Genomic DNA, 27688 nt, shown 5'->3' with positions numbered 1-27688 from the left:
TTCGATCTTGTTGGATAAGATCTAACAATTTTTTCCCCTTGAAATGATGCAAATTTCGATCTGAACTTGGGATAAAGTTCCGATTTTTTTCTCGAACGTGAATACCATACTTTAAAATTCTCTGCATGACCTAGGTTCTGATCACACCCCAATGCAGCCTAAATATCGAACTAGAGTTGGATTAGAAGAATGAAAATTTTAAGAAATAAACCCTAAAAATCACTCCATTCATGAAAGAGAAGCTAGAAGGAAAAGATACAAATCCAGAGCTTTTCCTAAAATCAGCATTCTCTAACACTATATGCAGGGGGCAAGCCCCACACCTCCCACCCCATCTAATAAATTTCCATCGCTATTTATCACCATGGAATGAATAAACAAACAACTATATTGGATTGGATTCCAAGCAAATTTGTAAGTACATGGCTAGGATGCCGCCCACTTCGCCTCCCTTTTGGCTTTTAGAAATTTTTGGTAGCCAACAACCAAATCAAGCAAGAATTTGTAAAATTGAATTAGACGACATGTCATTAAGCTTTTTATGTATCATGGCTCAATGGATAAGGCTCTAATCAAGCAAGAGCTTCTGATTAAACATGTATTTTCAGCCATTGCATTGAATTCTTATACCACGGTCGTATTAATTTGAATTCCTTCATCTTGTTGGACAAGCAATGAGGCACGAAGAGGTTGTTGTCTTCTCGTGATCTACTACAAATAATAGTCAAATGTGCTCGGGGCATTGGTTCACGTTTCATCTTAGCTTTCATGTTAATTTACCTATAAAAGGTTAAGCTGATAAGAGAAGACGGTAAAACATCATTCCAAAACTTCTCATTAAAAAAACAGCATCATTACAAACCAATCGTGCATGCAAAGAAGTCAACGCCTCTAACAGCATACCTTTCTCTGATTCTCTCGATATCTAGTGTGGAATCCACGACTTGACCAGCCTGAAAACTCTGAATGATCCATGTGTCTGCAGCGGAAACAATGGCAGGATATGCTACTTTAATGAAGTCCCCGGCCGCGTTGCGATCGCATTGTGCTACTGTAGCTTCCAGCTTCCACTGTACAGAGCCGTCGATCTCTGTCAGGGTGCTGTGGCAGCACACACCGCGAGCTAAGCCAACTGAAGAAGATGGCCTCCATGAAGCTCTCCTTTGCTTTCATCCTCCTCCTTTCCGGTACGCCGCCGGCCGGCATCTCCGATCCTGTGCATGATTTGTAACCGTGTTGCCCATCTAATGCATCATATGCTTGTGCACTCTGCAGGGCTCGTCGTGTTCGGCGAGGCCGATGGGAAGAAGACGGGGGCGGCGTGCGGGGTGCAGTGCTTCCAGGGCGGGTACATCACCTGCGACAACTACCCCTCCCAGGAGCTGGACATCTGCGACTGCCAGTGCGCGCCCAAGAACGGCAAGAACTGCAAGCTCCACCTCCTGAGCAGCGGCGACACCTTCGACTGCCCGGCGCATGGGGCGTAGCTATACGCCCTGGACGGCCAGGAGAGCAGCCCATATCCTGTGGATTTTTGGGGGTGTCTGGTAGGAACGGTGATGGAATAATGTTGCTGAATAATGAAGTAGCAGTATGCTATGCCTCGCTTGACTATTTCCGTTCCTTGAGCTGGCTTTGTCGTAGTTTCTCTTTTTTTCTTCTGTACCTCTTAGTTTTTTTTAGTTGCATCGACGCAAGATCTCAGTCCTGGGATGTGAATGATGTCACGCGTGATATAAAGTTTTGGTCTGCAGAAGTTTGATCGGCGCGCGATCGGGGTTCAGTCTCAGATTTGTAATCCAGGCCACTGGCCAGACCGTTACTAATACTCCATACTATGTTTCACTAGATTCGGTGTGAACTCGAGGACTTGACCAATCCAAGTGTGGTCTAGCTGTTCTATACTGATTTGCAGCGAAGCAGTGGCTTATGTTAAAAGCTATCCGATCTCTGTTAGATCCGCTCCCGCTGACCGGAACTTCAGAATGCACCGCATGCTGACGCCAAGCCTGACAACACCAAAAGAACGGCGTGGTTACGGGTGGCACAGGCGGCCAGGTGAGGCATGGGGGATGCGTGGCCGAAGGTACGAAGCCACGGAGGCGACAAAGGAGAGGCGTGGAGAGCCGGTGCGTCACGGGGGAGGGAGGCGGCTAGACTTCAACCAATTTGTAGTATTGATCAGTGTGTTAAACATTATACCTTTAGTTGATTAGTACCATTCCTATTTTCTCATGCAAAGTGATTGCAGAAAGCAGACTCATTCTTTTCTACTTCGCCGCAGGTTGACTACAGTTTTTTCTTCAATATGAACTACTGCGACATAGCAACGCCAACCAGAGCGTGGCCAATTAGATGTATCTTTGTACTTCTCATCCCATGTCAAAAATTAGGTATCAGCTTTTCCCCTCATCTTTCATTGCGTTGCAAACAATTAAATATTACTATTTATTATATGATTTCTGAATTCTTGTTCTGAAAATTTTAGGTTTTGTAAAGCAGAGAAAGGCTGTTGCCTCTTGTCCGTCCTCTGTTCTGAAAATATTAGGTTTGGTAAAACAGTGCAGATTATTGTCTCTTATTCGTCCTCTGATTGCTACTCAACCGAGCCTGATAGGTTAGCTTGAGTTTATAATTATCCCTCTGTTGGATAATTATCGTACGTGTCAGTTTTTATAAATTTACGCTATTATCTCAACAGTCTCAAACTTGCAAGTGCTGACTTCTTCGTCTACTTAGTACGTAAAAAAATGTACTTGGTTTGTATGCCAAGTGAAATTGACTCTTGTGAATTTGTTTTGTTCAATTGAAGCTTAAATTCTTTTTGTGACAATGGCACAATACTTTTTCGTGGCTATGCCACCATATTCTCGGGATATAGTTTGCCAAAATGTTGTTGCAATATTAAATTATACTAGTCCATCAACCCGTGCTCCCGCACGGGCTAATATTTTTAGAAGCTATTGTATTTGAAAATTATTTAGAAATTAAACTCCTAGCTAATAATCAAAATTGATTACCTACTACTCTCTTATTTTTTTCAATATGTCAACATAATACTTATATAGATATGTACCTATCTTTGTCCAGTTGTGATTGATTTTTAATTAATAATTACTCTATGCACTTTTTCATCCATATTCATACTTTTTCCATTTTGTATCGCACCTCCAATCCTCCATACATTATGTTTAGCATACAAATCAATATTTTTCATCGATTCCTGACGTACATGCATAAATGGTCTAAATGGTGACACTCATCATGTGTATATACTTTAACTTAGTATTTTTATATTAATAATAACATAAATAGGTAATTTAGAATCATATATTAGTTTATTTTTGACATTTATCCATGATGCACATGAAGATAATTAGATTAAGATTTAGATGTTTATTTTAGGTTATTTTTAATAACAACTTACGTGGGTAATATAGATAAAATTTTAGAATGACTTTTTAAGTTATACTTTATAATGATATGTATTAGTAAATTCGATGAAGATTATGGGATTACTTTAGATTATTTTTTATAATAGCTGAGCTCGGTAATTTGTTTAGAGCTCATTTTTGAATATTTTCACAATGACAGTGGTGGGTAACTTTTTAGAAAATATAATAGATTAATGGCTATGATTATTAGAGTTTATAGGATTGGTGTTTGATATTTTTGATTTTTATGAGAATTTGTCTCTTTTTTTCTAGCTTGTCTCATGGGAACTAATGTGGAGTCTCCAATGAAAAAAAATGGGACTACATTGCTCAAAAATATTACCATAAGCTACCTCTCGTTTGTTAAATATTCAAACACAATAGATATATACTTATTATCTTCATCTAATTGTCATAGATTTTAGTTAGTAATTACTCTATAATATTTTCATCCACATTTATAATCTTTAACTTTTCACTTTGCATCGCAGGTATGCGTTTGAATTTGTTTAATGAACCCTAAGTTTGTGATACAATTTTAACATAGAAATCTATATTCTCATCACTTCCTCTATATCTTTATAAATGGTGACACATCATGTGTATAGACCTTAATTATTATATCATATACCAATAGTGCAAGATATAGACGATTTAGAATCATATATTGTTGTATATTTTAATTAAGGTTATTTGATTCAAACGTAGGGTTATCATGTTATTTTTAATGATGGCATGTGTGGGTAATATAGATGCAAATTTAACAGGTTACTTTAAGTTTTTAAGTAATAGCGGTGGGCAATTTGGTTGCAAATTAGGGGGTTATTTTAAATATTGTTTATAATGGCATAAGTGAGTAATTTTGATGAAGATTAGGGGGTTATTTTAGTTTATTTTATATAATGGCAGAGGTAGGTAATTTATATATAGATTTAGGGGGCTACTTTAGGTTATTTTCATAATGGCATAGGTGGGTAATTTTTTAGAAAACATAATAGATTTAATGGCTATGATGATTTGAATCTATAGATCAATGGTCGGATGTTTTGTTTTTTTGTGAGAATTTCTAGGATTTCTCTCTTTTTCTAGAGTGTCCACCTAGGAATCCTAGGTGGCTTCACCTGGAGGCTTCAAAAGGAGCCTCCAATTAGTAACACTAAGATGTTCTTGTTGTCTCGTATTCAATTTTCTATTTGTATAAAATATGGTATAAAATCGTATCCACTTTTACTATTTTGTATAAGACATGGTACAAAATCGTGCAATTCTACGCGCGCGCGCGCGCCAATCACTAGTCAGGCAGGAAATGGCACACGGCCACCGCTGGCTTCGCCTATCCCGACGCGCGAGCTCGCGTCAGACCCTCGTGGGCCGGTGCGGCGCGTACGGCGGGTCAGAGGAAGCGGCGTATCCGGACAGTTTCGCCGAAGCCACAGCACGGCGGCCGACGACGACGACGATGATGAGTGGCAGCTCGTGATCTGCATCTCCTTTTCGTATATATATGCACTCGCGTACACGCCCGGGCCGTGCACCGTGCTCCTGCCAACCGAACCGATCGACATGGCTGCAGCTGTCTCCATGAAGCTCTCGCTCGCCTTCGTCCTCCTCCTCTCCGGTACGCACGCACGCTCGCATCGATCGACCCCCAGTCCTGCAAAGTGATCGTCCATAACCATAACGAAGTGGTGTTCTGAGTTCTGACTCGTGTGAATCTCAATCGATTCTTCTTCTTCTTCAGGGCTCGTCGTGTTCGGCGAGCAGGTTGCTGCGGCCAGGAAGAGCAGGGTGGACTGCTCGCTGGTCCGGTGCATCCAGGGCGGGTACATCACTTGCGACAACTACCCTTACCAGAAGCTGGAGGGCTGCATCTGCGACTGCGCGCCCAGGAACGGCAAGAACTGCAAGCTCCACCTCCAGTCCGGCTCCACCCAAGATTGCGGCAAGGAGGAATGATAGCTATGCAGCCGAGCTATGCGCTCGCCATGCATGCGCATGCCTCCATGTAATAAGTTTCATGCTTAGAGTGTCTGGCTAGAATAAGTTGCTGACTTGCTGTCCAATAAGATGTACTGAAACGAGGCTGCGGCCCCTCTGCGCCTGCTGGCTGTCGATCTGCGTGTCTTGTATCTACGTACGTCGGAGTCGTTGCATTTCAGCGAAAAGTTGAACAAGAACAGACGCATCTTGCTTAGAATATGCATGGCCCTTGGCCTCTTGTGGTGTGTGCGGTGTTCACTGTCAGTGTTCTGAACTTGTGTGGTTAAAATGCTCCATTCTTCGAGCAAATTTTATGACAACTAAGCTATGGAGCATGTGAGGCTTAAGGCATAGAGGATGAGTCACGTTGCTAAAGCATAATTAGTGATTTATTGGGTGTTTTTACCATATTGGCCTAGCTCATAGATTCTCAGGAAAGAATGTACTGGTGATACGTCGTTATCTCTAGTCATATAGTTGTGGTTTGGTCACATTAACTTTTTATAGTTGTTCTCAACCTAACTTGCAAGAACACAGTGACGCGTCAGGTATGTTACTTGACAGATCCGTCGTCACTTGTGTTTCTTGACTCGCTCGATCTGAGCAAAGGTACCGTATAATGGCATTGCGCTGCTTTTTTCTGGAATGGAATACCGTGTATAATTCCCGTTTTTCTATGTTTCTGAATGGTGATATACATAAAAAAACTGCCTTGAATTTGTCGATTATTTTCCTGTAAAAAATACATAAGGCCGCATAAACTTTTTAGAGTTACCATCTCTGTGCGATCGAAGCGAGATGAACGCTTAGAGACAAGCATGTGCAAGAGCACTATATATGCTACGTACAGATCGCCGGACCTTCTTTCCTAAGCATGCTACAAGAAATTAGTGCATAATTTGTACGGTCTCCTTGTGCATGTAGCCATTTTATTTATTTAGAGTCTGTTGCACGCCATGGGTCCGGCATATCGGTGAACAGAACGTACTACTCCAAGAAACAAACAAGAGTGGTGATTTTTGACTTGACCATCTTGGATTCAGAGAGCACTCTTGATTCTTGAACGGTGGATCACTGTTTAGTGCTGACCAACAAAGTCAAAAGGAGAAGTCAGCAAGGACACACGGATACACGCAAGGTAAAGTCAAAGCTAGATTTTGGTGACACAAATATCACAGCTACAGTTTCCATTTTCCTTTTTTTTTTGCGAGGACAAAAACTCTGGATCTTGACCAAAGCTGCCTATAAACGTATACTCTGGCGGAGAGACTAGACGTGAACAGAAGCAACAGAACATGCCCACCATCAAAGCTTGCTCTTCCAGTGACTTTCCTGCTGTGTGTAGCTGGCTTCTTCTTCATCCCAACTCATCTCGTTCGTCGCTCTCCGTCATGAATGGCATTCTTTCCTGAATAATGCAGGTCTCATGGTGATCGGCTGCTCCATCCAGAGCGCGGAGGCTAAGCCGGGGAGGGTTTGCGCCATGTACTGCCTGAACGGAACGTACATGACGTGCCCGCCCAAGGATCCCGAGAAGCTGCCGCCTGCGTGCAACTGCTGCCTCGCCAAGAAGAGAGGCTGCACCATCTACCTGAGCGACGGGGGAGCGGTCAGTGGAGAAATGCCCATGGAGAGCCTGATCATGAAATCCAAGTCGAAAAATGAGATAGATTCTTGCTGTCTAGCCCGTACTGCATGAAGAGCTCTCTCTCTCTCTCTCTCTCTTTACTATAAGGACATGAAGAACATTTTCAGTTGTACTGTATAGGGAGACTTTTGCAAGAATAAATGTATCACTGGGGAAAGGTGCCAAAATTTTCACTGCACGGAGGAATTTACAGTAAGCAGGCAGAGGCGCAGAGCAAAGGAAAATACAACTCTGGACTGTTCAAATAAAAATTACAGATAATCTGAGGCGAAGTACATTAATTCTATATTATGGCAATACATTACCAAAGGCATGAGACAGCGTCAGTTTATAGCAGTGGTACCTTTCGCACGCACACAAGCAGCGTCAGAGCTTATGACGCCCAGGTGCGCACCAACAGGGGTCCAAACTGTGGAACCGGATATTAGCAGCGTAAACAAAAAAAAAGTTATTTTCCTCTACAAAATGCAAGTTCCTTGAAACAAAATTCTCCATTGATCATGTTAGCCACAAGCCCACCACCTCTACTGCTGCACATTTGTCATCTGAGACTTTGAGAGCTAAATGAATGAGACACAGAGTCAGCCCTGAAGGGGAAACAATGGGGGTATCGCCATAAAAGTGTTAGAACAAGCTCAGTATTATTTTCTTCTTTTCTATGTTTCTCTTGCATTCAGTGAATCACTACTCACTATGTCTTCTCCTTGGCTGCTTTGAATAGTCTGATTACATTTTCATACACCACAAACGTGAGCGAAGCCGCTGGAAGGTTTTTCAGTAGGTTGGATGTGATGCCCCTGTAAAATCCACGGACACCTTCATACCTGTGACAGGGATAATTATCCAGAGAGCAAATCAGAACACCAATCCCTTAATTAGGACATAGGTTTTTATTCAGAAGAATTACAGAACCATCCAAGAATAAGGTTAGATTCAGAAACTAAAGGCACTCTGTCCAAAAATGGCATACTCTGCGTAACTAATAAACAGGGACATTCAAGATTCAAGTATTAGGTGCAGACGTGGACAAACTATGAACAGTGTAATTCCCTGTTGCTCTTTACAGCCACTTTAGACTTGTCTATACTCTTCCCTAAATATGATTCATGTTTTTCAATATGGTAATTACTGAAGAGTGACAAGTCTAAAACAGCTTCTATTTCCAATCAGACGGTAATATGTAGGCGGGAACTCCAGCAAGCACATCTACTACAGAGTAAACGCATCAAGTTCCAACACAATAAAAGGCATACTGCATAAGGCATGAAAAGTCTGATCCATGTTCAGGATTAGACTGTGATATGGACATATGGTAATATTGTTCTGAGCATTCTGTAATTTTAGATTCAACAACAATAATAGAAGGAGGTGTTACTTTGCAGTTTCCTTCACAACATGCCAGCTATTCGAGTACTTCGGAGTACCATCACTGCCAGGCCGTTGCTGGAAATAACACATCAGAAATTCAGAGTTATATTTGTTGAAAAGTCAGGAAAGAAATAAAAAAGGTATGCCAATGAAAACTTTCAAATCTGATACCTGCAAGCGGGCTCGGATGACCTGAAATTTAGGAAAGCCTTATTTATCAGTAAGACTGTAAGAGGGCGGATTAACTTATGGGATTAATGAGGATAAGTATGAGTCACAAAATTTACCTGATAAGGATAGGTAAGTAATATAGCAGCTAATTTTGAACCAGCTCCAACTGCCGCGAAGTCAATAGAATTCTGTTAAGAGTGAAGATAAAGGCATATCAGGCTAGCAAAATCCTGAAGTATTTATGTAGGGACATAAATGTCTAGCAATCAAATGTTAAAAAAGAAATTGTACAGTAAGATACAGTGTAAAATCTATATATGGAATTTTTAATCTTCACAGATAAATATGGTAGCTAATAAATTGCTTGATATGTCTAAATGAGTGAAAATGGCATGGAAAGAATGGCATAAATAGCATCGACATCCTAGTTTAAACAAAAAAAATATTAAAGGACAGATTTACTTATCCATTGAAACTGAAGTTTATTGAAGTATTGAACCATGTTAAACTAGAGATCGGTTAATACCAATGATTCCTCGCCTCCTCTATTGTCTGTCCTTGTTTGTGTACTTTTGATATATATCATAGCTTTGCGTAGTTCCTCATAGGCCGTAAACTGTATCGCACCATGGGTGACCTTTCATGCATGACAGAATAAAGAAACATCATGACATTGATTAGGTTTATTGGCAATCCATGTCCATAAAACAGAAAAGGAACAAGTAAGCATTCTAAAGATTCTTTGACATATGTGTACTGTCACAGAAAAACTAAAACTTTACAGAACGAATTCCTAAAGCGCCAATAGAGGGATTAGAAGTAGAAATCTGACAACAATGGTCATACCGAACAAAGGAGATAACATTTATATCAACTTATTCGATTTCCATAACCAGAACTAAGGATGGTCTCCATACTTCATAACAAGGTCATGTTTCAAAACAGGACAGTAATGAGGGAAACAAACAGTTATTCATGGTACAATAATACGAAGTTACAAACACTGACCATCCAGTTGAGGATTCATAGGAGGATCTTATCTCGAGCACACAGCCATAAATTTGACAGATCACTAAAAAAACTTTGAGCCTAAAATCTCAAGATTCAAGTGATAATTGTGAATTAAGTGCTAACTCTTGGAAACATAATTTCATACCCTTGGAGCACACAGCTAAGAAATGCTTGAAAGAATAGAAATTTCAAGAACGTAAAATGCTACAGCACTCCAGTACCTAGAAATTATGATAATAGTTGTTGTTTTACAAAGAAATGCAGCGTAAACTCAGCTAGCAGCAGATAAACTAGAATTACATACCAGCAAAAGCCCTGGACCAATTCCTCTATAAAGTGCAAGAAATCCCTCCTCTTTTAGAATAGTTCTCAAAGCATCTGGCTTTACACAAAAAAGTTACCAATGTATAAAATCAAATATAGACAAAAGGAAGTATGAACAATAAGTAAGAGCAAAAATATTTAATAGGAAGATGCATCTATTGCGTTGCCGCAGCTGATATGCAATGGCAGTTAGAATGCATTAGTGTAGCATTAATAGTCCCAGCGATACAGCAGCAGTGGGCAAGACAGGACTTAGGAAGGAAGAATCTTACATATAAGGATATTTATTTTACCTTAATATTTAGTTGTTTCCCTAGGCTATGAATTATTTTACCTTATCTATCAGGTTATTATTTAGATTGATTACATAAATGAAAATTGTTAGGAGAATACTTCTGTATAAGGAGGCCTACTCAAATCACCAACGTCAAGCATAACCCCCACGATAAACCCTACGCTGCAATTCCAATCAACCCCCCAACACATGGATTATACTTCAGATGGATATTTCACTGAATTAGAACAGCCCTTTCGTTTATTTAAACCCATGTAAATAGGCCTAGCTTCTAGAATCTGGCACATCTGAAAATGAGAACATGCTACTCACTTGTTGAGTACAAAGTTACACCAGTATAATGTGCTTTTGCAAATTTCTATACTAGGCTTAAACACATATAAAACAATTAAGCACTTACACAGCATAAACATAAGTACTTAATGAGTTAAAGGAAGTGCATATTACCAGAAAACCCAGAATATCCTGAAGCGTGATGTTTAGGTGTCTGTAGTTGCAGTCTTGTTTTCACCAGCCATATGGGATTTGTAAACAAGGACACCTGTATAGTGTATAATAACAATAAAACTAGTGTCATGAATAAATGGCACTTTTAGATGATGAAACATAGGACAGGTGAATAAATAACACTAGAAATGTTAGTAGTCAGAAAAACCATTAAGGTAATGAATATTATAAAAGGCCCAGTTACATTTTGACAATTTAATAGTAACATTTGAATCTTAGATTGAACATATAATTTTAAAAAAGGATAAATCGATCTTCTTAGAAAAGGTAAAGTCAATGTACGAACCAAAGCACCTGCTTCTGCAGCTGAAATGAGATGTTCGACTGGGTGAAGCTGGCCATCCTTCCTCTCCAAGTACCTTTGTTTAGCTCTGTTGTAGCTGTTTACAAAAGTGCAATTGATGTCATTTGAAATGCAAATAAACATATTTGGAAGAAGCATTCAGATTGCTACAAACTTAGCATTCCAATTTGGTAACCTGCAACTTCGAACTTTCAAATAGGAAGTGAAATAAATCCTGAAATTAGATATTTACCTAAGCATACTTTAGTTTAGAGAAAACACGCATTGAACACACCACAATTGTTCAAAGAAAAGGAAATAGTATAACTTACAAAAAGAAATATAGCCCCCAAGAAACAGTTGATCCAAGAACTGCAGGATAAAAGCCTGCATAAAGTCCCCTCAGACCCTACAAGCAGCCAATTAAACCAGAAATAGCTTATAGTGAATAAATCAGAAGTTTTGAACAACCAAATTTCTTTGGACATCAGATCTTACAACAAACATTTCAACATCATCAAGGGACACAATCAATGGATATACGAAAAGCTGAGTTTCTAAGAACCAAACTCCTATTTTTGCGGGTGATTTCTCATGTGTACAATAGACAAGCTAATTACATGAAGTAGGTTGCATTTCATATTTAGTGTACACAGTTGTTGGTAAACCTGCCTAATATATTATCTAAAACATAACAACTCGCATTATTGCATTTGCTCACATGCAGAGCTACCTGCATAAATAAGCACATGTCTGACAAATTACAACTCGTCTTTCAATCAAATTTGAGTGAAATTGTCAACTAAGAAGCAACTAGTTTAAGCAATTTCACCTCTGTACAGGAGGCCAGTGCTATTCCAACTTTTTGGGAAGCATCACATAAATAAATAAACCAAACATTTCTGTCAGGCAAAACTGGAAACTACGAGGGGCACTAACAAATCTCACGCATCCATTGATCCGTCCAAAAAAAATGTGGTAGGACTTGATACCTCAGATCGTGCGATTGTGTACAGGGCGTTCCCGGTGTTCCTGTACGGCGGCACCTCGGACCAACCCCTCCCGCCGCTCACTGCACAACGATACGAGAGAGAACACGTTTACCGGTCGTCGATCCGCGTCTCCGAAGCCCTAGAGTCTATAGCCTGAGGGGAGGGGTTACCTTGAAAGCGGGTGCGGACGACGTCGAGCGGGTGGAGGGCCGCGACGGTGGTGAACCCGGCGGCCGCTCCAGCCGCGGCGTTCTCCCACGTCCACGCCTCCGCCGCCGCCAGCGAGGTACCCAGCGGCATCTCTGGCGAGAGGTGGCCTCTTCACTTGCGCCTCTCGCTTCGTGGCTTTGACCCGGGAGGGGAGACGCGGCCGCCGCCAGGATTGTTCAGGAAGTCGATGCCGCCGCGGCCGCCTCCGCGTGCGTGGGCGAACAGCAGAGCGTGCGCTGAGCCGCTGACAACGTCACCGTTTTTTTTTCTCTCCCCGGGCTCTTTGGGCTGTTTGGATGTGCCGGACAATTCTCACTTTCTCAGCCTGTTCCGCGGGAGGTATTATGGGCTGAGAAGGTGTTTTGAATTGGGTTGGCAATGCTGGCTAGGTCGGACCGGACCGCTGCCAACGCCCGCTTTAAGCCCATTTTCGAACACATGCAGTGGTGTTCTTTTTCTTCCTGAGCAGCCGGCATTTCGCCAGCGGCCAAAAGCGATACATCTTTTAGCAGTGTTGTCAACTCTATATTCTATTTAGCACGTAAAAACAAATAATTTACATATTTTGAGGAGAATTTAACGGAATGGTCTTGGTAATTCTAGAATTTGTTTGCTTGCGAATTAAATCAATGAGATCTCATAGTCATAGGCTCTGTCAATCAAATATCCCATAAAATATCCCATAGGCCCTAATTCGTTCATTAAAAGAAAAGATGCTCGTGTATATTTAACTTTTGACCAGCTCATCATTCGGTAAAGAAAACAAACCAATTCCGGGAGGTACAAGGGTCGATAGTTTAGTTGGGGTGTTACGCGATGCAGTTGTTGGGGATGTGCCGTCTATGTACGCGGGAGATTCCATGGATCCTTTTATGCTAGTGGCGTGCAACTGTTCATTTGTCTGTGATTGCTACATGTCGTGGCTCTCATTTTTTAGAGACCGCTCCAGTGATCCAGACCTCACGCAGCTGCACGAGCACGAGCACGGGCACGGGCACGGGAGTCAGCAGCTGCTTTCCCCGTGAATCCGTGATACACATGCTCCTGGTGAGTGGTGACGCACGTCATCGCTTTTTTTTGCATCCTCGGCCGCCGGCCGCCGAGCAGTGAAAGGGCCAGACGCAGGGGCACGGCAAGAAAGATCGCTTTGGGAGTTTGGGTGGCCAAACGCCCCCAAAAATCCCCCAAAATCTGCAGTCCACCCCGGCGACCCAGTAGTGCCTTGCGAGCACGCTTCCTCCGTCGTTTTACGTGGTCAAGGGCTCAAGGGCGCGTGCGCGAAACGAAGGCCATGCGCGACGACCCAAGTGCCGCCGAAAAGGGAGGGGGCACGTTTTTAGTCAACTCCACACCGCGGAAAAGCAGCACGAAAGCCACGCGAAAACACCACCCGGTCGCCAGCCCACACCCAACCTCCTTGCACCTTGGCCGAGCCTTTGCTAATCCAGCTATATAACCAAGCACGAATTCTTTCCCCTCTCCTCGTGCCCAACAAAGCACACGCACTGCTCCTCTCGCCCATCCGCGCCTTCTTCTTCCCTAGCCCTCACCGACGACGTGCGGCAGCAGAGCGACACCAGCCAGGGAAGACATCGAGATGTCTCGGTACGTGGAGATGCTGGACATGGGCGTGCGCATCGCGGCGAGGTTCCACTCCCACTGCCCGCAGACGGCGCGGATGTACTACAAGCCGCCGCAGACCCAGGCGGCGACGTCTTCGTCCTCGGCCGACGACGACGCCAAGGCCAGGAGCTTCGGCCTCCACGCGGCGCCTGTCCTGCGGCCCTTCTCGGAGGCTATGGATGTCGGCGCCGGCGACCGTCCAGGCCATCAGCTTCACGACTTCGACACAGCGCAGGTCATCGTGTACGAGGTTATCTGAGGAAGGCTGGAGGTAGAGAGCAAGGTTTCCGCAAGTGCCGCGAGAGGTTTCTTGCGAGCTGAAGATTTTTGGAGGAGGGAAAAACAATTTGTACATGTGTATAGTACTCTATTCTTTGATTTTGTAGTACGTGTCTGTGTGGGAAAATTCACTCAACACGGAAGAAAACATTCATTGAACAAGCATCGATGGGCACTATTCCTTTGGTTCCTTTTCGAAATCGACCGAATCCATTAGACGAAATCGGAACGGAAGTTCAGACTTCTGAGCGACGCTATGCTCAATCTGGTGCGGTGCGGTGCCAATGGACCAACTGACAAGGGATGGATTGCAAGTTTGGAAGTTGAAATGGGCTAACGATTTGAGTTTGGATGCTCTTTGGATGGCGGGACTGGTCCAACGAATCAATAACGGGGTTGGTGAACCTACAGTGCTAGACGACGAGAACAATTCGATGGATCATGAAGTTGGGTGCGTGTTTCGGGTGAACTAGTTGCAAGGCTGGCAGATTCAGTACGCTTTATGTATGATGTATGTATTGATGTGCTTGATCAAGAATCCAAGATGGAGAATTGGAGATCAGCAGCAGTAGTATTGGAAATCTATAAAGTGCGTCAGGCGCAGTGGATCGAGGGAAAACCAGAAGAATAAGATAGTCCAATTCGGACATGTATTTTCCACAAGCCATTGCAGCCATTCATTTTCAAATCAAGGGGTGGATTGGATCATGGGTAGTTAAGAGAATCATGGGTAAGTGAGAAATCAACGTCCATGGGTAAGTGAGAAATCAACGTCGGATGGTACATCATGTAAGTGAGATGGATGGTGTAGATAGTACATGTGGCCACATGTACATGTCGAGCTCAGAGAGGGAAATACAATGCCTCCAAACTCATTCACTGCTACAGTTCGTGGATCTTCTTTCTTTGTTAGGAAAAGTTCGTGTGCGCACAGGGATGGAGATCGCCTCTCTTTTTTCAGGGCTAAAGATGGGCACGAGCACGAGAAATTGTAAGTGTTGCTTTCCGCTCTTCCAGTGACACATGCTTGCAGCTAGCGACGGGGCAGGAAATCAAAGTAGCGCGCTCGTGCGATACGATCCGTTGATCATTTGATCTGAAATCTTTCGGCCAGCAACGCACGATAAAGCGACCGGCCGGCTCTGAGGAAACGCCCAGTACAGATCATATCGAGTCCATCCACTGATCCTTCACCATCACCACCGTGCCGAGAAAGCGCCACTTTACCCCGACGGTTCTCACGGAGAAAAATTTAAGCGACCCGTCATTCCATTTCCACTGACTCTTCGATATCTTTTTTAACATCCTCGGCCGCCGGCCGGCGAGAGGTGAAAGGGGCAAGCAAACGCACTCCGGAAAGGTCGCGCTCGGCTGGCGGCCACGAAACCTGCCGTCCACTCCGGTCTCCGGGCGTCAGCCGAGTGCGTTGCGACCACGCTTCCTCATCCATATTCTTACGTGGTCGTCCGGCGAGGACCGACGGGGTCAGAGAGCTAGCGCAGCAGGGCACGCACGGGAACGGAAGCCACCCGGCCCCAACCGCAACGCAAAAGGGCACGTTTTTAGTCAACTCCCCGCCGCGGAAACCCAAGCCCGCACGAAAGCCACGCGAAACAGGAAACGCCACCCGGTCGCGCTCCCAGGCTCCCAGCTCCTCTCGCGCCGCGCGCTTGCCGTGCCCGGGGGCCCAGGTATATAGCCCGGGGGCGAATCCTCCAAGCCCCGGACAGAGCACGACGCGAACCAGAACCACTGCTTCTCTCGCGCATCCGCGCCTTCTCCTTGTGACCGACGCGCGGCCGGCGGCAGAGATCATCACATCGGAGTAGTCGAGAAGACACCGAAGATGTCTCGGTACGTGGAGATGCTGGACATGGGCGTGCGCGTCGCCGCGAGGTTCCACTCGCACTGCCCGCAGACGGCGCGCATGTACTACAAGCCGCCGCAGACCCAGGCGGCGACGTCGTCGTCGCCCTCGGCCGACGACGCCAAGGCCAAGAGCTCCGGTCTCCATGCGGCGCCCGTCCTGCGGCCCTTCGCGGCGGCCGCGGATTCTGGCGCCGGCGGCGGCAACCGGTCGGCGGGGTTCCAGTTTCACGACTTCGACACCGCGCAGGTCGTCGTGTACCAAGTTATCTGAGGAGAGATTCGCTGCGACAAGTTTTTTTCAATTTGTGCGCGATACATGTACTATGCTCCATTCTTTGATTTGTAGTCCTACTGCAAGCCAGTGTCGTCGAGAGCTTGGAATTGATCAAGCCTGAATAGGAAAAAAAAACATTCCACTGACATCGTCGATGAGCATGCTTTCTTTTTGTTCATATTCGATTAAGATTAAAAGTGACGATATGGTCATGCCGGTGCTGTAGCTTGGAGGCGACCATGGACGGATTCGAACTATGGCAGTTGCAACGGCCAAAGGATTGGAGCTTGTGACTTGCTTGTAAGCTCTTTGGGATACGAAATGTATGCAGGGGCAGGACGGCAGGTACAACGAAGCTAGCGAGCCTAGATGGCGAGAAAATTAGATGGCTGCGCATGTTGGGAGGTATTTTGGGAGGACCAACTGCAAGGTTGACGGTTCGCAAGCCTCGATCTCGATCATAAACGGTAGCAGGAACATTAATTGATGATGAAACATTCTGATTCGCGTTAGGTGAAACAGACGGGAAAAAGGAAGAAGATGAAAGTTCAACATGGTTGTTCCGATCAAATAATAAGGATTTTTCAACGTTCATAATCGCACTATGGCAGGCAACACATCGCGTGCTCCCACTCAACTGCTACCAACCTTCTATGGGCGCCGTGACACCACTTCAATCGTCTGCACGACAGTGTGATGACATATCAACCTCGCTGTCTCAAAAGTCAACCTATCAAGGTTTAATTTGGACACGTGAATAGCTATTTTTCAATCAGTTGTACTCAAAGATAAATCTTAGGTACATTCTACTCCTCCATCCCGAATTACAATTTGTTTTGGTTTTTCTAGATACACAACTTTTACTGCGTATTTAGATATAGCATATATCTAGATGCACAACAAAGTCTATGAATCTAGAAAAATCAAAACGAATTGTGATTTAGGACGGAGGGAGTACCCTTTTAAGTTCATTTTATTGCTTCCTCCCATATCAATTTTGACATTTTCCTCCCTCTCTTCACATTATTATCGCTTCTTAAGATTCCACCACTCACCGGTTCTTCTAGAGGTCTCCGTTGGATATCTCCAAACTATCTCAACCGATGTTGACAAGATTTTTTTACTATCCCTAGCCTATCACATATAATAAGGTTAAAATTCACCATAAAATCATGACAATTTTTCTACTAGACGGTTATGGCTATAAAATCTATAACAATTGTTATGGATATAAAATCACGTAATCGAATTCACCATAGAACATCATATATTTGTTTGGATCATGTTCAATGTTTTGAAAAACATACTCCCTCCGTTTAAAATTATAGGTCATTTGACTTTTTCAAGTATACAATTTTTACTATACATTTAAATATAGTGCATGTAGAAAAGTTAAAATAGTCTATAACTTAAAACGAAACAGAGAAAACGAAACAGAGGGAGTACAAGATAAATTACATTTAGACCTAGTTAGGTCGTAAAGTAAAAGTAGTAAACCACCCGCAGGCCCTCGAAAGTTTGAATTCCCTGCAGGAATATCTATAGAAAACCGAAACTAGAATCACTAGATTGACATCTACCATTTCGAGGATTTGTTCATTAACATTTTGATCGATTTCCTTTCAATGTGCTTTCTTGTCTCATTTACGTAATCCACCAAATACGCCTTCAAGTCTTCAACTGATGATACGGGTTCTCTACTTGTCCCTTCACTTGAAGTGATCTGCTGCACGCCGGCCGCCGCCGTGACGGCGTCAGCTCTCTTGCCTGCCAAAACCCTAATGGCATCCCGCCTCCTCCACCTCCGCCGCCTCCTAGCTCCGCGCCCCACCCTCCCTGCCGCCGCTTTCTCCACCGCCGTCACCCCGACCCCGCGCGTCTCCGGTATCGTCGACGAGATCTGCGGCCTCACCCTCCTCGAGGCCTCCTCCCTCGCCGACGCCCTGCGCGGCCGCCTCGGCGTCGACGAGCTCCCCCCTCTGGCCATCCTCACGGGCGGCGCCGTTCCGCTCGCCGGCGGCGCGGCGGGCCCCGGGGCGGCTGGTGAGGAGGCGAAGGCCAAGGAGGAGAAGATGGCGTTCGACGTGAAGCTGGAGGGGTTCGACGCCGCGGCGAAGCTCAAGATCATCAAGGAGCTCAGGGCGTTCACGAATTTGGGGTTGAAGGAGGCCAAGGAGCTAGTGGAGAAGGCGCCCGCCGTGCTGAAGGCTGGAGTGCCCAAGGAGGAGGCGGAGAGTATCGCCGAGAAGATGCGGGCAGTCGGCGCCAAGATCGTTCTCGAGTGAGACGACGAGAGCTCTGTATGGCCTCGTTTCTTGATTTGTTTTATCTTTCTTGTACGAAGAAACTGATAGGATTTTGGAACAAGGAAGCAATAATTAGCAAAATTGACTGTGGAGATATTTTCATTGCCAGTGGAAATGCCAATTGGGCTTTGGGGAATACGGTCTTAGGGATATTGCTTCGAGCTCTGTATCTTGACTGTTTGTGTTTATGGTGAAAAATAGAGATTCTTTTACTTGAAATGGAGCAATTCATTGATGGACATTAGAGTTCTTTAGGATTATATTGTTTCCTGAGAAGAGAATGGGAGTGATGTGGCTTTCACTTGTCATTGTGTAGTTGTTGCGATTAGGCAAATGAGAAGGGGTGGTTTTAGGTAAGTTTTTGCATCCCAGCGTGGTGTAAAGTTTGTTTGCACTGGGGCAAAACTGTTACTTTAGAGAATTGTTAACATTTCTCACATCATTGTTTTCAAATCTGACATAGTTCTAGAGGGGAGTAATTAGTGGAAATGGTTGTATCCTGTAGACTACTTTGATCTTCACCACAGATTACCATATTTATGAAATTTTGAAATGTTTCAGCTAAAGTAGTCAAGTATGCATATGAACGTAAAGTTGCTATCATGTGGTTGAAACTGAGACTTTGCTAAGGTTGCTACTTCTGAAAATGTTATAGAGGATCAGGCTAGTTCTGAGTGACTGCTATGAATGTATAGGAAATGGTTATGCTTAGCAGTTGATCATGTATGTGAGGACTCTGTTCATTATGCTAGTTCAATTTATACAATAAATTTTGGTTGGTTTACTACAATTGGCTTGTGGATCCAGTTGACAGAATTATTGAAATTGCTGCTGTTAGTTGTTAAGGCCTCTAAATTCTTCTGTACATATAGTGCCATGTAGTTTCTGAAATGATTCGCAAGATTCAGCACAGATAATGTGGTGAGAATGCCGCAGGAGAAAGAAATGCCCCCATTAGACTGCATAATCGAGCAACACATGAGAAATTTTCAGTAGATAGATTGCACACCATGAGTATCTTGGGGGGGAAACTTATAAGCCACTTATGTCCATCAAGATTTCAAAATTGCAAGTACTGCAACATTGTATAGAACAATGAACTCTGAAGAAAATATTCATGCTTAAGCTATGAAACAAATGAAGTGAGATACCTCTCATATAGATCTGCTAACTCATTTTTTTAATGTGGTGATTATTACTCTCTTAATACACTGCTCTGATCCTACATAAATATGTGCCCTCAAACCTCGTTTATTGCTGTACCATAGTCCATAGTACCTGGTAGGTTGCAGGATTAGGCAAACCAAAATAATCTCATTTGCATAGTACACTTGCTACATTTCTGCTTTGAAGGCAAAAATAAATTCTGACATGAGAATAACTGGGACCGCGGATCTCACAGTTTTCCTATTGAAAACTGTGAGTTGAGTCTGGAGATGACAAGTGAAAAATATTACTTTATTCTATTCGTCTACTGGATATTGTATGTGGCAAAGAGATTTAAATGTCTGCGAATTGGGTATATTTGAACAAAAAGAGTTATGCTCGCAGTTGTATCATGTTATAACATTTTGATGGTTCGAGTGAATAATCAAGGCCAACAGGCTATTTTGAATAAAGTTCTGTGGATTGTACCTTTGTTTGTACACAATGTGTATGTTCTGGTCGTGACTTGCCATTGTTTAACAATGTGTTGTGTTGCAAATTTATGGGACTTGGTAGCAATGTGATGTGTGTTCAACTGTATCGAACTGGCATTTAACTGGCATGTGATGCGTGTTGTGTTGGTAGCAAGCTTGATATGATGGTGGCCATGTTCGGTAGCTTCTGCCATGTGTTCTCTCTGCAAGAGTGAAGTTTATATACAGAATGCCTGTCCAAAACCTGCAGTAGCACAAAAAGAAAACAAAACTAAAAAGATTTAAGATCTGTTACTTGTGTGAAGGTGGGTTGTATAATATCTTGATGGAAAGTTTCAGGAAGACGCATGGCGAAGGTGTTGGTTCATTCCAAATTCCAAGCAGTGGATATAATCACTAACGATTCAGATCAGGTTACCGAAGTCACTGATTATCTGCCCCATCTTAGACACTGAAGAGTGAAGAACATCTAGTTAGTAGCAACTATCTTGCTCTTTACGTATCACAGATTTACAAAGCACCATGCCATTCGCCGTCTCATGAACTCGCACGCAGACACGGGACGGGAGCGAAAGGCATCATTTTTGGCTAGACCTGCAGTTCCACGGGCCACAGCTGAGCTTATATAACAGGTTGGAAAGGTCAAAGCCTTCGTTGGATATGGATATGGATGGCGTTTCTTCCCGTATACCATGTACCTGCGACATTATATTGCTCATCCCAAACTCCAAGAGTTTTGTGTTCAAGATCACATGGAAGCGACGCGACGCGACGCGATCACGAAGATCGCACGGGAACTCCAAGAAAGCTAAAACACCATATGATATGAGAGATTCTTCAGCAGGTAAGTCACTAATAAGAAAAGAGAGAGCAGACACTGTTCAGCTCCTAGATGGGCTGGTCCATTGATATAACTGGGCTGTACTATGTTCCTTAAGCATGAAAATACGCAGGCCGGTTACACGCTTGTTAGATGGGTCCGAAAGAGAGAAGAAAATCGTATCTTCATGAAAACAGATAGTTGTTTGATAATTGGATACATTTTTATAGCCACAACGTCATAAGACGATATATAATTATCTTGAGAGCCTGATAAACAACTATACACTATGCATTGGAGAATTGTAAATATGAAAGGATAGATTTAGAAAATTGGCAAAGTCAATACATCAGGAGTAGCACAAAAAGTCCGGTAAATCATGTGACAAGGGCACCTGCATAGATTAGGCGTACAGGCCTTACAACCCAGGGTGTACTATTTGCTTACATCCATTAGTGTGTAAGGGTTTCAATGCGGACTTTGATGAGGATCAAATGGCTGTTCATCTACCTTTATCCTTGGAAGCTCAGGCAGAAGCTCGTCTACTTATGTTTTCTCATATGAATCTCCTGTCTCCTGCTATTGGAGATCCTATTTGCGTGCCAACCCAAGACATGCTTATCGGACTTTATGTATTAACGATTGGAAACCATTAAGGTATTTGTGCAAATAGATATAATAGTTGCGGAAACTCTCCAAACAATAAAGGTTTGTAAACGGCCCTTTTCCACCCCTAGGTGTAAACCAGATGGCTTTACGTCAATCAAGCCACTCCAATTCCAAGCCTCCGCGGTGGCACGCCCGAAAGCTATCGGCCACCACGTCGAACTCGGAAAAAAATTTCGTGCAGCCGGCTTGCAAAGCTCCGTCCGTGTAGTCGACGCCTAATGGTTGCCGCGTGGACACCCCAAGCATCGGATGCCCTGCTGATCGCAGGCTTCCTGCCACAGAGATCAATCACGCTCGGCTCACACAATTCCTAGAAATTGCAGCTTAGCTCGCAGTCAGCGCTCAACTCGCATGTGCAAGATGTGGCTCGCAGCGCTGGACTCGCAGGAAGAAGAGTAATTTCCTTTTGCTTCCCCATCAAAGCCTCCAACATCTCATACGAACGTGCTGCTTCCGTCATCCGCCGTCGCTGCCATGGTCCGTCGCAACCCGCACGCCCCCTCCCACCCCCGTTCTCGCCAACAAACACCTCTAACTCCCATCGTCCTCTGCTGCCATGGCCTCCATCATCCTCCGTCGTCCTCCGCTGGCGTGGCCTCCGTCATCCTCTGCCGCCAACGCAGTCGCCTCGCTCACCGGTGGCCCTCTCATCTGGCCGCTTGAAGAGGCACCTCCACTCTCTAGTTCGCCGCCTGCCGCCACAATCACCTCACCCACTGGCTCCCCCCTCACAACCGCATTAGCAGGCACCTCAACTACACCTGGGTCATAGAAGGTTATATGCTTCAATCTGGACTAATTGTAGTACCCTTTTGATTTGTTCTATGTGGCACATCAGGATGAGCAATTGATAGTTGATGCAGACCACACAGGTGGATGGCCAATTTTGCCTACAGAGGTACTTGCTTTTTCCTGTCAGTTATTCGTGAATTTTACTTTCCGCATACGTCTTTGTCCATTGTAGATGCTAAAAATAACAGGTTTCACAGTCGTGGTATTTTAGTCCCTATATATGTCTTATTGTCTCACAGTCATGGTATTTCAGTGCCATGGTGAGACAAGCTTTTTGTACAAACTTGTGCATCCAAATTAATGCAGTTTGTACATCCAAATTAATGCCGGTCCTGTTCATGTTTCCTAGCTTGTTGCTATATTGAATCTTCATATGGTTATTATCCATACCATGAGCAATCTTTCACAAGACATGAGTCTTTCTTGTTTGTATTTCATCTCTCACAGGAAAATGAAAGTACAAAATTCAGTAGTACAAGATTCAGATGTGGATGAAAGAAGTGATGAATTATTTTAGAGGTGAAGATGGTGTGCAGTGAAGCAATATGCTGCAGTTCTGGAAGGACCACAACAAGGGCATGATGTTGTTCTATTCGGATGCATAGTGTGGTTAAAAAAATGTACAATGTATGGATGTGCTAAACATAAAAAGTTTGTTGATGTTGTTGTATTCCTATGTACAGGGTAGTTATCAAATTCTTCAATATATGAGTGTGTTAAAAAAAGAGATTGTGATGAAATAAATATGGATGTTTCGAAGAATAGAGTTTGCATCTCTCATTTGGAGGATCTGAAATACAGTATAGATGCATATTGTGAAATTGAGTATGTATATCTTATTTGGAGGTTTTAAACTACAAAGACTGAACATCGGAACGTATAAATATAATTGGGAGGTTCTGAAAAAGAAGTCTGGATGTGCTCTAAAAATGAGACTGTAATATAAGCATGGATGGTCTCAATAGGAATATGTCTGGAATCTGATAAAAATACAAATATGGAATGATTACATGTTTTCACAAAAAGGTTACACTCCATCATCTTGATCTGACACTCCATCAAAATTTAATTTCTTAACAGCTGTAATGTGGTGGTGGCTCGATCAACTCCCAATAAGAGATTTGTATATCCTCCTTGGATATAAGGAGCACCCATGGTAGAAGAACTGCTATACATGTTAAAGTGTGGCATCGTAGCATTAGCATATTCTTCTTGGTTCAAAAGAGTGACCATGCATTGTGCTGCTTGAGGGACATGGGTACCTCATGGGTCCCTATCGACCAGGATACTAACCAAACCTGACAGGTGGGCCCACCTGATCAGGGCATGCAGACTAAGGACACGAAGATACTTGGAGTACAAGACAGGTCAACCAGATAGTTCAAATCTGTTCGGATATTATAGGACACATATTATAGTCCGACTCAGATTACCTTCCATGTAACTATCAAGTAGATTAGATTCAAATTGACTTGTAATCCTAGATCGTCAATCTATATAAGGCGGCCAAGGGCGCCTCCCGAGGGCAACCCAACGCCTCGGAACATTGAGCAATGCAATCCACCACAATACAAGACGTAGGGTATTACTCCCCTGAGGCCTGAATCTGTCTAAAACCCTCGTGTCCCCTTCGTGTTCTCGCAATCACCTTCGAGTTTTTAGTTTTGTAATCGTCCTCACCTACAAATTAACCACTTGGGTAACCCCCTGGTGGATTGCCGAGCTTATAAATCTGACACTGCTAGCATCAATGCTACCATCGTTAAGATCCTGTATGACAGAATATGAAATTGTTCATAAAAAGTTGCATGTAAACAAATCAAATATGAAAAGTGAATATAGTCCAAGTCATATGACTTACGATAAATTGCTCTAGGTCAACACCTTTGTATCCTTCGTATCTATTATTTGCTGCATTTATTGAATCTTGCCCTATATTCAAACATATGAATATAACTGTACTGAAAAACATCCTAGAATGGGTAGGATCAATACCTTCATCTTTACCACTTTTCTTTTTCTTCCCTTTATTCTTTTCAAAGGAGATGGTCCCTCATCTACTCTTTAGGCCTTTTACCACCCGAGGAATTCTAAATGATATTTTACCTCTGAATATGTCTGTAGCACAGTCAATTGAAATTGGAGGAACCTCATTGGCTTTTTCTTGCACCTTGCTTAGAGAATTATCTGCTTCCAAATCCAAATTAGCTATTGCATTCTCCAAATAATCAAGAAGTTCTTTTTACCATGAACACTTCAATGCAACGGATGTTGCCTTTCGTGAGATACGTGCAGCTTGGGTTTTCAAACTTTCCTTCTCATATCCTTGTTTCTCAATATAGAATCCTCTCTTTGCATACTTTGTCCATCTGTTCAACATATATTGTGACAGTAACATGAAAACATTGTTCACATTGAACACTTTGAGGGCATGCTTGCATAATATACCTATAAGATGTGGACGTCATATTCAGCAATTTGTATTAGAAATTATACTATTGCAATTTAAACCTTATATACATACCTATGGATTCATACTTTCAGCAAGCACATGCAATGGTCAAATATGCTTTTGTTGAATACAACTGTTGCTCCATAATTAGAGTACATATGTGTAACCATACATGTCAAAACTAACCTCTCATTGGGTAACAATTTACAAGAAATGAAAATTGTTCCTTAAATGCTTCCTCAAATTCTTTAAACATCCTCCTTGTATATGAATCGGCTGCGGTCTTCAATAGAGGGATGCAAGTAACAAGGCTCTTTCGACGTGATTGGAAATCTTCATCCAACTCATTTTCACGAACATTAACAGAAACCTTCTCACATTCTACAAGGAGCTCTGAAAGACCCACTTTTCTGTGAAATCTTTTCTTAAATACATTATTCATACCTTTACTCCTTTGAGTGGAGTTCATATCAGCTGTAAATGAGTCACGATACACAGCAACCCACTTTGCTCTCAAATCATATAGGTTTAACATCCATTCCTTGTCTTCAAGATTGTACTCATGCAACAATTCATCCCCCTTCTTTTCAAGTAAAACTCTGATCCGTATTCATAGACACATCTCTTAAAATCAGGAAGAAATTTCTCCGGATGCTCTTGAATTACATGACTGAGATGTTTAACAGCATTTAAATAAATGTGCCATAAACAAAGATGATGGCTTGTGTTTGGGAATACATAAGCTACTGCGCCCGTCATGACTGCATCTTGATTAGTAAAAATTGTACTAGGATGCTTGTTTGACATTGCTGTTAGAAAGGTTCCAAATAGCCAAACAAAAGATTCAATAGTCTTATTAAACAATAATGCAGCCCCAAAAATGATTGTCTGCTTGTGATGGTTGGTTCCCAGTAGTGGAGCAAAAAGGTAATTTAAACTTATTAGTCTGAAATGTGGTGTCAAAGGATACGGCATCACCAAAACATGCGTAATCCATGATAGACTGACCATCTGACCATTTGCCCAAAAGAAATTAGCCATTCTACCATATTCCTTATCTATTTCAATGGCATAAAAGAATGATGATCCTCTATTTGCTTATTTTTCATGTATTCCAACAATGTTTGTGGGTCATTGGATTCTAAATACTGCTTGCATTGTTGACCAATCTCATTATTGCAATCCATTCGTAAGAATGGCACTTTATCAAGTCCTCCATAAAATTATACCATAAACTCAAACACCTAGGCTGGCTTCATCCCGCCATCTTTCATTTGGCCAATTAGTTTCTTGTCTACTTCTTGAGCACTTTGTTGGGACCTCACCTTCTGCTTTTTATTTGGACTAGCAAGGTAATGATTGTGATCATGCACAACCTTATACACTGTCCAAACCCCCTCCTTGCTAACACTAAATTGAACATGAGCATTGCAACCTCTCCTTGTAGTGTCCTTTGATGACTCTTTGTCGATGACCTTGACTACTACAAACTATATGTTTGTGACAGATCTTGCCATCTCCTCGGCGCTTTATGTCACTCTTTCTAATACCGAACCCAATCTTGCTTACATATGTGTTGTACATATCATAAGCTTTATGCTCAGATTCGAAAAACATTCCAACTTCAGAAACAATCAAAGTTTGTCCAACTTTATCAGCCACCTGTTGTATAATGAGCCTAGAATTAAAAGGTGCCTTAGAAAAATATGAAATATTATGATCTCACTTGAATTGTTATTCAAGTTGCTTCAATTACCTCATTTGATGTTTCATTCGCCATTGCTTTTGTAGTGATCGACTCGATATTCTGTGCAACCTAGCATGTGCTCGCTGATCAGTACAGTACTAGGCGTAGGGCATGTACCATCAAAATATAAAAGAAATAGGCGTATGTACCTGTGTTATCGGCTTCCCGTAGACTTCAGGATCCCTGACGATCACACCATCATTATCCACAACAAGTACCAACAACTGTCCTCCCATGTCGGATGCTAGAGTAGAGGACGACATCGGATGAGACGAGGGCACTGTAATCCCTGGCCGTCTCATCCTCATGACTCCTACCATGGTGTCTACGTTGTCTAGGACGATGGGAGAGGAGTCGCACCGCCGGCGGCTGCTTACTCTAACTGACGCGTGCGTGAAGTAATCGTGAGAGTATGGCTTACCATGGGCCGCCAGATCGCGTAACAGACGCGGGAGTCCAACCTCGTGGGAGCCGAGAGTCAGAGCCAAGCCGAGCATGATTGACCTCTGCGGGAAGAAGCTTGAGAGCAGCAGGATGTCCACGTGGTAACCATCATACGTTGGACTGCTCGGAGCTTTGCAGCCCGGCTGCACGAAATTTTTTTCCTCGAACTCCCAAATCTCCGGCTCCAGCAAATACTCATGCAACCAAGTGTCGTCGGATCTCGGAGTTATGTCGGTGAAGTAGACGCAGTTGGGCCTAAGCCACGTCGACGGCGAAGAGAAGACGCCGGCACTGCCACCGACTGGCTACGGCCCCCGATGAGGAAGGCGCTGCCGCCGAGGTGCCGCACCTTCCTCCAGCGCCCGACGGCCGGGTCATACCTCTGGATGTACTTCCGCCTCGGGCGGTCGCGCGTGGCGTCGTGCCAGCCGGGGACGTCGCTCCACACCACGTGCAGCGCCCCGTCGCCGGCGAACACGAGGTGCTTTCCGTAGTGCCGGCGGTCGGGGCCCGGGGGGCGCAGCTTGGCGAACGGCACCGGCGCGGCCGG

The 27688-nt window shown here is 43.5% G+C and overlaps 6 protein-coding genes across 6 annotated transcripts; 5 read left to right on the top strand and 1 right to left on the bottom strand.

The window, feature by feature from the left end:
• The first annotated feature begins 982 nt into the window (after window positions 1-982).
• Window positions 983-1771, top strand: LOC140221301 (uncharacterized). The gene is made up of 2 exons (XM_072290733.1): window positions 983-1187; window positions 1276-1771. Exons 1-2 carry the CDS (start codon window positions 1142-1144, stop codon window positions 1485-1487), a joined length of 258 nt encoding a protein of 85 aa, XP_072146834.1. The 5' UTR covers window positions 983-1141; the 3' UTR covers window positions 1488-1771.
• Window positions 1772-4928: 3157 nt separating this feature from the next.
• LOC117840044 (uncharacterized) lies at window positions 4929-5631 on the top strand. The gene is made up of 2 exons (XM_034720496.2): window positions 4929-5052; window positions 5176-5631. Exons 1-2 carry the CDS (start codon window positions 4998-5000, stop codon window positions 5388-5390), a joined length of 270 nt encoding a protein of 89 aa, XP_034576387.1. The 5' UTR covers window positions 4929-4997; the 3' UTR covers window positions 5391-5631.
• Window positions 5632-7325: 1694 nt separating this feature from the next.
• On the bottom strand, window positions 7326-12461 carry LOC117840043 (folate transporter 1, chloroplastic). Its single transcript, XM_034720494.2, has 12 exons — window positions 12184-12461; window positions 12014-12093; window positions 11354-11430; window positions 11025-11118; window positions 10679-10772; window positions 9917-9990; window positions 9128-9238; window positions 8718-8789; window positions 8602-8622; window positions 8438-8505; window positions 7755-7886; window positions 7326-7649 (listed from the first exon to the last, which is right to left on the bottom strand). Coding segments are annotated over exons 1-12 (954 nt in total). The 5' UTR covers window positions 12314-12461; the 3' UTR covers window positions 7326-7648.
• A 1228-nt stretch (window positions 12462-13689) lies between these two features.
• On the top strand, window positions 13690-14303 carry LOC117836964 (uncharacterized). Its single transcript, XM_034716493.2, has one exon. The coding sequence runs from the start codon at window positions 13821-13823 to the stop codon at window positions 14103-14105; it is 285 nt and encodes a 94-aa protein (XP_034572384.1). The 5' UTR covers window positions 13690-13820; the 3' UTR covers window positions 14106-14303.
• A 155-nt stretch (window positions 14304-14458) lies between these two features.
• On the top strand, window positions 14459-16414 carry LOC117836963 (uncharacterized). Its single transcript, XM_034716492.2, has one exon. The coding sequence runs from the start codon at window positions 15972-15974 to the stop codon at window positions 16263-16265; it is 294 nt and encodes a 97-aa protein (XP_034572383.1). The 5' UTR covers window positions 14459-15971; the 3' UTR covers window positions 16266-16414.
• Window positions 16415-17969: 1555 nt separating this feature from the next.
• Window positions 17970-18793, top strand: LOC117836132 (uncharacterized). The gene has a single exon (XM_034715509.2). The coding sequence runs from the start codon at window positions 18050-18052 to the stop codon at window positions 18551-18553; it is 504 nt and encodes a 167-aa protein (XP_034571400.1). The 5' UTR covers window positions 17970-18049; the 3' UTR covers window positions 18554-18793.
• The last annotated feature ends 8895 nt before the right edge of the window (window positions 18794-27688 follow it).

The sequence above is a fragment of the Setaria viridis genome, chromosome 9, assembly GCF_005286985.2.
Source record: "Setaria viridis chromosome 9, Setaria_viridis_v4.0, whole genome shotgun sequence".
Taxonomy (NCBI): domain Eukaryota; kingdom Viridiplantae; phylum Streptophyta; class Magnoliopsida; order Poales; family Poaceae; genus Setaria; species Setaria viridis.
Note: the sequence above shows the minus strand (reverse complement) of the source record. Positions and strands in the feature narration are given on the sequence as shown.